Source organism: Halyomorpha halys, unplaced genomic scaffold (genome assembly GCF_000696795.3).
Source record: "Halyomorpha halys isolate HHAL.00 unplaced genomic scaffold, Hhal_1.1 Scaffold594.1, whole genome shotgun sequence".
In the NCBI taxonomy this organism is placed as follows: Eukaryota; Metazoa; Arthropoda; class Insecta; order Hemiptera; family Pentatomidae; genus Halyomorpha; species Halyomorpha halys.
The window spans coordinates 756922-766313 of record NW_027114174.1 but is presented as its reverse complement, the minus strand read 5'-3'; the positions used below and the strand labels follow the sequence as shown (position 1 = coordinate 766313).

Genomic DNA, 9392 nt, shown 5'->3' with positions numbered 1-9392 from the left:
CCTATCTTGATTCTATAGTGCTCTTAGAGTTGAGTTGTTCTTAAAACAAATCTTATTGCCCTATCTTGATTCTTTGTACTAAGCTGCTGTGGAGTACAGAGTTAATCATTTCTTTCAATTTAATTCCCTATTTCATCTTGAAAATTTTCACACTCTAAGACTCCTATAATCATCTTCATCACGAACAATTATTCTTTCTTTCCACCTTATCATATCTTAACATAACCTAATTTAAACTTTTTATGTACTAAAACAGACTATACATTCATAAATTCAATACTCATTCTTTTTCATTAAGTTTATTTTATGCCTTGTATTTCATCCTATCTTTAATTTTTTTCCTATTGTTTATTGTTAATTTAATTACATGAAAATCACACTAAATATTATATACACATACACATATATTTTTCACGACATCTTATAAATGCATTTTTATCAATTACAGAGTAAGTTAACAGATCAAGAGCTTTTGGGAGTAGGCACTTTCCTGATGATGCTACTTACTGAGCTTGTGTTTATTTTACAGTTTTGTTTATATGGTGAAGAAATATCAAATGAGGTATATTGGCACATATCATAAAATATCCAAAGTATTTTGAATGAATAGAAAAATGTTAATGGTTTTAAAATATTGTTTATTTTGCAGAGTGGTAAACTTTTCACAAGTCTTTGGTCCACACCTTGGTGGAATTTTGATAAAAGAGTGAAATTAGTTCTTTCTATTATGATGTTGAACACAAAGAAGCCTATAATATTTAAAACATCTTTTCTCAATGTTAGCTCATCATTAGAATCTTTCAGCAATGTAAGTTCACAATCTTTTGATCTTATTTCTTTAAACATCTAAATATTCAATGAAAACAGCTTTAAAAGTAAGTATTTCTTTTTGTCTTGAAGCCAAGTAAAACAAGAAATAAACATGTTTTCAAATAACTGGAGTTGTAAGTAACACTAAGATTTAATGATAAGAATTCACAGAGCTACCCTCAGTGAGGAGAGGTAGCTCCCAGAGGAATAGGGAGATATTAGACAACCTCTTGATAGGAAGAGGGAGTACAAGAAGTTTCTAAAAGTATAAATAATATAGTATAAAAGACATCTAACAAGTGAAGACTTGGCATGTGGGATCACCGATTTTAATGAAACCTTTTTTTAGTGATACTACATCAAAAATATTATACATGTGTCCAAGGGTTCTAGTTAATGCATTGTAGGAGCCGAAAAAAATTATACACTTTTAGGTATATTTTATAGTATTCTGTGCCAGGTTTGCTCTACCTACTTAATGATTATAATATATCAGAGTAGGTTAAACCTTAGTGATCATGTGCCCCTAATCAAAGAGATGTAAAAGTAGGATATACTTTAGTGGTAAGCATATAGCTCTTATCAAAAAGATGTAAGAGTAGGATATATTTTAGCCGGCACTACAATGTTCTCTTCTCCCACTCCACACTAGTCCTGCTTTTTTTAGGACAATTAAGTACTTGGTGAAGTTTCTTCCATGGGAAGCCTTATTTATTCTTCATGAGACTGATATCAGCAGGAAATGAACCTTTGGACGGCCGCTGGTCTACAAAAAAGAAGTTGCTATTTCCAAGACTGGGCCTCTTCAATTAGTAACTCTAATTTATATTTTATGGGCAATATAATTTAAATACTTTCATAGTTTAACATTTTCTTTTGATTATATAAAATTAATTTTTATTTCCTTTTGATCTCAAATATTCAGTTATTTGTTTATAAAGATTTTATTTCATTTTACTTAATAAGGAAGACATTATAATTTTTTTATTAAATCAAAGGCAGTTAGTTATCTTTATTATTTCCTTTCTCCCCTATTGTTTAACTTTACTTTAGTATGCTCTACTTTAATTTAGTATACTTTACTTTACTTTAATTCACTCTACTTTCCTTTAATATGCTCTACTTTACTTTAATATGCTCTACTTTACTTTAATATTCTCTACTTTACTTAAACATTCTCTACTTTACTTTAATAACATATGCTTTATTTTAAGAAGTTTTTATGGCTGTTAAGCTTATAATTCTATTTTGTCTAGCACCTATATTTCTAAAATGATTGAGCATATGAATATGTACCAAATAGTTATAATAACAAATTATATAACTTCATTTTAATTGGTTTTAACCCGTTTTTTTATTTCAGATTATATCTAGTGCATACCAGATGGGAAATGTAATGTTGAATATGTAATGAATGGTAGCTTCAATTCATCCAGAAAATCTTTATTATACAAACTTTGGAGATTTAGGTGTTTGCTTATATAATTTTTATCATTGCAAAAATAAATATTAATGCTGAAAAAATTGTTAATTTTAATACCCGAAGTCACTTAACATTTTTAAATTAGACAGATGTCTAATGACAAGATTTTTATTTTAAATACAATCATTCTGAATGATAAGTTAGTATAATTCTACCACAATGTTCTATTCTATTATCTATTAAGAAATAGTAAAGGAGACAGAAATTATACTTCAAATTTTCTAAATACAGCTGTATCCAGAAAAAATATTTTCTTATGGGTAAGCGGAAGGCTATTGACATAATCTAATGAAATTAATATTAGACCCATTATACACTTATCTTCAACTTTCCACAAAATTGGGGCCAAGCCAAAGTGGCTGTTTACAAAGTTTTAGAATCTGAGGACTTTTTTTTTTAAATCGTGCATGAATACAAATTTTCCCTTCCTTTGGTAGTGAAGAAATAAAAATCATAAATTATACAAAATATAAATATATTTGTTTTTAAGGGTTAACATTCAATTAACAAGACTGAAAAATCAAAGCAATGAGATTCATATAGGGAATATTTGCACTCTGGTAAAAGTAAGTTGGACTCTTCAGCTTTTATTTTTGTTTGCAAGCGATTGCAGCGATCAGAGCAGCTCCTACACCACTTCCATCATAAGCAGGAATCAATTTAATCTGAATATGTGAAAGAAATTTTTAGTTTATAAATATTAAAGACATAAAATGGGTTTATTTGTATAATGGTCATAGAAACATTTCCAATGAGAAAGTACTTACTTCAGTTTTATAATTGATAAGAGCAGATGTAAAGTCTATGATATAGTTGCTTAAGCGGGGATGGTATTTGTGTAAAGATCCATCACATGCCACTGTTATGCGTTTTCGCTGCATCCTTTTTATAATTTCAGATAGACCTGTCAAAATCCTTTAATATAATGTTAATATTAAATACAAAGAGCATTATTATCTACCATAAATTGAGGCCTTTTAAATAATTATTATATTATATACTTTTTATATACAGTCATTTTATTTTAATTGTTAATTAATTTTTTGGATGTACTATTCTGGTTAAAATTTAGGGTCACCTCAAATTTTTTGAGAAAATTTGATAAATTTTAGAATAAATGAAACAATATTAAAATACCTTTTCAATCAAAACAATAATTACCCTGACAATGCTTCCTAAGTGTCTCTACTAGTAGTTTCCAATCCCAAATATTGCAATAATTTTAATCTTTTAAAGTATATATTTATAATATATTAGCATATAATAAATATTTATTAATGTAGGTTAATTAATTAGCTACATAATTAACTACAATTCAAGTTTTAAGAATATATTTTATTATTTGTATTTTTTAATAAATTTGATTTGCCGTTTGAGAATAAAATCCACAGGAGGAACCCTCTTTGAATCATGTTAAAAAATAAAAAAACTTTTTAAGTCAAGGAGTCTAATGGAATTAATTGAAGGCCATTTTAATTCTAATCCTCAACCAGGTGCATTCAGCAGTAAGGGAAAAAAAATCAAATTAATCTTTTTCTGATGAAGCAGAGTATAATGGATTCAGAACTTTTCAATGAAAATTAACCAAATTCCTTGATCTTCTAATATGTCATATTTTAATAGTTTTGAAGCAAAAATTTTTTGTAAAATTATTATTAATGGCCAAAAGTGAGGACCAAAGACTTTTTATTAAATAATGTCATTAATAGATGTAAATAATGCACAATGCTTTGAACTTAAACTTATAAAAGTTTATATACTTATTATTGTCTATTTTATACTATAATTATTTCTATGAGGAGAAGATGGTTGGGGGTGCGGTGAGAATATAATAGAAATAAGTTGAAAGAAATTATTTAATAGTGCCAACTTTAGTTTCGGCCAGAATATCTATTCTTTATCGGGGCTAAGAACAAAAAACAAGATAGAAATTGTTATGTTTGTGTAATGTATTGTTATGTTTTCTATTCAATTCTTTTATCTAACTTAACTTAATATTTTGTTTCTTAATTCTAGTATTATACTTATATATTTCCTTAGTTTCATGTATTTTCTTTCTCTCATTTTTTTTTCTTTCCATATCTTTATTAATTTTTAGATTATAACTAAATTAAAATATTCATATTTATTTTCATTATACAACTTTGAATTTTTATTTCCTTAATTATGATATTTTACTTACTTATTTAATTATCTTTATATCAGTTAATTTTTATTAATTTCATCCTGTACAATTATTTACTATATATCATTCTGTTTATATTTCCTTTTTTGTATTCATTGGTTACTATCTTGTTCTTTATTCTTATCCCTGATGAAGGCTAGAAGTTCTGGCCGAAATGTTGGCACTATTAAATAAGTTCTTCCAACTTATTTGTGTTATATTCTGACCGCACCCAACTATCTTCTCATATATATTATACACCATCAACTATCTTCTCATCATTATAACTATTTTTATTTCTTCTTTTTGTTCATTCTTATATAATTTTCTTTTCACTAATATTTACATAATTTTTAACCCAGCCTTAGTTTACTTTTTTATATCTTATTATCCTACATTGTAAAAATATTTTTATATGTTTTTGTATCTTTTTTAGCTCTGATGGGGCGAAACATCGGCAAATAAATAATTGTTAGCTATTTTTTGTTCCTTTTTGACTGCACACCAGACCCTCTTCTTATTTTATAATTAATTTATTATTTGTACTAAAATGGTGAGGTAATATGAAAATCAGATAGAAACACTTGATTGTAACAGAGAAGGGAAACTTTTTTATAAAAAATGTGCAGCAAACTATATTGGGTTGCTATAGATACAGTATCCTGTTGAATCTATTCACTTACTTCAAACTTTCAATAATTTCCTAGTATAATTTAAAGATCTCTAAACTACAAAGCAGATTTTTTATTATAGTGCTTTAAAAATGTTATTGTTCCTCAATTTTTTTTTCTAATTGTATTAAATACATTCTCCCTCTTAAGACAGTGATTTTTTTTCATTTGTTATAAAATAGAAATTAAAATCTATGTTATCATTAGAGTGTTAGCAGATTAAGTATAATAATAATATCATCATGATTGGCATGACAGCCCGTCACCGAGCCTGGGCCTCCTGCTTCTGCCAGGGCCCTGTTTCATAATGAAAGCTAATGGTATTAGTTCATAGTACTAGTGTAGAAACTAGAGTGGTAATAATACTAATACTTATTTTTTTCATGATAGGGATGACTATTAGTGATGTTACAGGAGTTAATAAATACTAAAGTACAAGTTACTATTGTACAAGTCTGTGTAATTAAATTAAGATAAATCTACAAGACTAATAGTATTAGTTTGTACTTTATTATGAAACAAGGCCCAGGTCGTCCTGTCTGCTGCTGCAACTCTGCAGTCCTCTGCAGAGTTTTGTTGGTTCTGAGAAGGACCCGGGCATCCCGTAGATATAGTGTCCAACCATCTCATGTTTGGCCTACCCATTCTTCTCTTTCCATATAACTCCTCGGATAGGACCTTATTTGGGATGTCATCGCTGCACATCCTCGCCACATAACCCGCCCATCAGATAGAATAATAATAAGTAAATAAAAATCTACAATAATTACATAGATAAGTATGTATATAAAATTACATTATTATTTATTTAAAAAAACACAAGCAATAAATATAAAACAACTCAACCAATAAATACATAAAAACATAACACTGTAAAACCTTTAATCTTTTTAAATTGTATCACCTATTGATGTGAGTAGGCCCATTCTGATGGATACTATTTCACAAATATATTTTAATGTGCTAATGTCGTCGTCTGAACACCAGTGTATTCCTAATTCATCCACAATTATCCGTCTTGTATTTTTGGTTGAATCCTTAATATTATCTCTGAAATATGCGTTAAAAAGGATGAGCAAATAACTAAACAACAAACTAAGCTACTGCCATAGCTGAAAAGAGAAATGAATTGATCAAAAACTCCTACCTGAGTTTGTTAGTTATAATATTGATAAAGTATTTATTTTGTGTCAAATAAGTACATTAAGTCAAAAAATTATAGCAAACTTTTATACTAAAGAACACAGTTAAGTTTGTCTACTGAGTAGATTATATAAATAAATATATATATATAAAGCGAGCTGTTGAATCTTTGTCCTCAATAGACTTTGTTATTACTTGACTGATTTACCTGGGGCTTTTTGCTATATGTTCCATTTCGCCTTGGGAAGGTTTAAAGATGATGAAATCATGAGATTTTTGAGTAGAAAAAAGTTTATGAACAGAATTAAACGTAAGGCTCGGAGTAAAGTAGTTCGGTAATTTTTTTCAGAAAAAGGAAAACCATATTCGTTTTCATGGTTGTCTCAAAGTACTAAATACCATTTTTAGGCTGATGTAGGGCGAAAATTTCGGACTAAAAAATTTTATTTTCTAATTTTTCTGAAAATTCGTATATAGGGGTTTCTTGAGGTCCTGAAAACGAAGATCAGCTTTGTTTCACTCCTAAAAAATCTTTTACCGCACTTTGTTTAGTAACTCCGTCTGAATTTATTCAACATTTTGAAAATTGATGTATGTATTTAGTTAAATTAAACATATTGGTATACTTTTTTATTATGATTTGTTAACATAACGTGATCCAATATATGTGATGACATTCGTTTTTAGCATTTCATGAAAGATTTTGACATCTTTATATAGAGAGAGATTACGAGGCACAGGAAGAGTTTTTCTTTAAAAACTATTTATATTTTAGGTAGTATATACATGAAAAATAAAATTGCCAAAATGGGACCATTATTAACGATGATATGGCAAAGTTAGTCATTTTCATATATTGAATTGTAATTATTGTATTTGTATTTGTAAGCAGTTTGTAACTCAGAGGCGGTTTTTGACCAAATGTGTATTTAAATGATAGGAATAAAATTGATTCAGAATTCATGTATAAAAAAAAAAATATTTTGAGTTCAAAATAATTTTTTTTTTACTTGGAGATGAGGAGAAATGTAATATGCTCTTTTTAAATGAATAGTTGATATTGATAGATTAATGATTTTAGTTATGTTTTTATTTTATGTATGTAGTTTCGGTATTGTTTATTTGTTGTTTTGGATCAAGAAGCAAGCTAACCAGTTTTCATTGTCTAAAATAAATACGCTGTTCAAAATTAGAAAGATGGCGGTGCGCGACCTACTAAAGTGTTCGTTGAGTTGTTTGTGTTTGATAACATGGATTGAAATTTTTCATGTTTTGTTGTTCCTATGCAGTAATTATGGAAAAGGAATAATCAAAGAAGAAATGGAAGAAAGTAACAATTATCAATAAACTATTTACATCGTGGATTATAGCAAGTGAAACAGAGCGATTGTGCTGCAATCGATTATTTTTTGGATCGACCAGTGAACATTGAAGATAGAAGAGAGGAAATGGAGACTCTTGATTTTGCTGGCTTGGGGAGAAGACGTCCGTTCAGCGAAAAGCGGGAAGGACTGGAAGCTATTTGTGAGGAGTTGGATAGCATCATGGACAAGAGGATGTTAACAGATATATCATCAAAGGAAGATTGTGTAATTGGTTAGTTTTGTTTCTAACTGAAATTTATTGTACCTGTAGAATATCTATTAATTAAGTTTAAGTGTTATTAATTAGTAAAGTGTCGTCTGTTTCTGATTGCCAGGAAACCTGCCCTGAGAAAAGTCTCTTATGTTATAAAATTCTATTATCTGTTAAATATTAAAGTTTTTAATTTGAACCCTAAATCTTTTATATAAGAAATTAGTCAAAACTAATAAAATTCTTTTTATTTTATTTTAAATACTTTTTGATTATTACAATATATATATATATGAAAGAGAGTTGTCGAATATTTGTCCTCTGTAAACATTGTTATTACTGGACTGATTTACAAGGGATATTTTTCTAAATTTGTCCACAATGAACTTATGAATTACTAGACCGATTTACTTGGAGGTTATTTTTTTTTTTTAAATACTAATTTTCACAACTAAAAAATCTTTTACCACATTTCCAAATGTCATTTGGTCTGTTTACGTGCATTTTATTTCAAAAATCGCCATGAGAATATTTAAAGATAATGAAATCCCCGAAAAAAATATTATATAGAAAATTGAGAGTTTAATATAATTAAATGAATTAATGGACTTTTTTTAACTCCCAAAAAATATTTTACCAATTTGATATGCCAATCAGTCTCAGTTGTTTGGATATAGTACTAATATTGAAGCACAGTGAGAGTTTTTGTTTCAAAACTATATATGTCACTACATCTTACTGTTACTTATTATTATTATTATCTTTACTTAAACCACTACAAAGTATGGTGTAGATTCGTTGCGTAATGTTGAAGCTATTAATATTAAAAAAAAGCCAATGTTTCGTCCCACGTTGCAGGGCTTCAAAAAAAAAAAAAAACATAAATGGAAAATAACAGGAGTATATGATGAAATTTCATGTTTTTTTTTTTTTGTAACCATGTCAAGTGTATGAATCTTTTTTAGCCCCAACAAAGCCCTGCAACGTGGGGTGAAACGTTGGCTCAATAAAAATAATATACCTATTTACTATTTGAGTTTTTTTGACCGCATCCGGACCATATTCCATTCATCATAAAGAAATGATTTTTTAAAATTAAATTTGGTAGTAAGAAGATACCTGTAACTGCTGGCCCTAACATGAGTTTTATTTCCTAATTTTAGATTTGTTTGGAGTAAGTTCTTCCATAGTAGTTTTGATTTTATGCCTAATAAATCATCTCATATTACAAACTATGTTGGGGAATATTTTTGAGGGAATATTTTAATTTTATGCCAAGAGAACCATCTCTTACTACAAACTGTGTTCAGAAATATATTTGTATAATGCAGAAATTCAAACATTTAAAAAGTATTTGTTTTGTTGCAAACTTGTAATGATTATTGTAGCTGGCGAGGATACAATGACATAAGATTAATTCCATTTATCTAAAATTTATGTGTCAGTTGTTGCTGTTTTTATATTAATATTATATAATTTTATTATAAGGATAATGACTTAAGTAGAAGACAGCTTGACCAATCAAGGATGTAATAGTCATGGCACT

At 28.0% G+C, this 9392-nt stretch overlaps 2 protein-coding genes across 8 annotated transcripts in view; one reads left to right on the top strand and one right to left on the bottom strand.

Moving 5' to 3' along the window:
• Positions 1 to 448: 448 nt before the first annotated feature.
• Positions 449 to 5141, top strand: LOC106684574 (odorant receptor 46a; the record flags this gene model as incomplete). Of its 2 annotated transcripts, XR_010844515.1 has the most annotated exon segments (4): positions 449 to 562; positions 650 to 808; positions 2174 to 2279; positions 4894 to 5141. XR_010844515.1 is itself a non-coding variant. In XM_014426728.3 (3 exon segments), coding segments are annotated over 3 exon segments (321 nt in total), but the record flags the coding sequence as incomplete, so codon positions are not given.
• The window catches only part of LOC106684597 (hexokinase-1), a 38144-nt gene continuing 31503 nt past the window's right edge, over positions 2752 to 9392 (bottom strand). For 5 of the 6 annotated variants that reach the window (XM_014426763.2, XM_067051434.1, XM_067051433.1 and 2 more), the window contains 3 exons: positions 6033 to 6178; positions 3061 to 3197; positions 2752 to 2958 (listed from right to left, as the gene is read on the bottom strand). In XM_014426763.2, coding sequence (XP_014282249.1) covers positions 2881 to 2958; positions 3061 to 3197; positions 6033 to 6178 — 361 coding nt within the window. In that variant the 3' untranslated portion in view covers positions 2752 to 2880. Of the gene's footprint in view, positions 2959 to 3060; positions 3198 to 6032; positions 6179 to 9392 lie in introns of those variants that run through there. The other variant, XM_067051435.1, reaches the window with a different exon arrangement.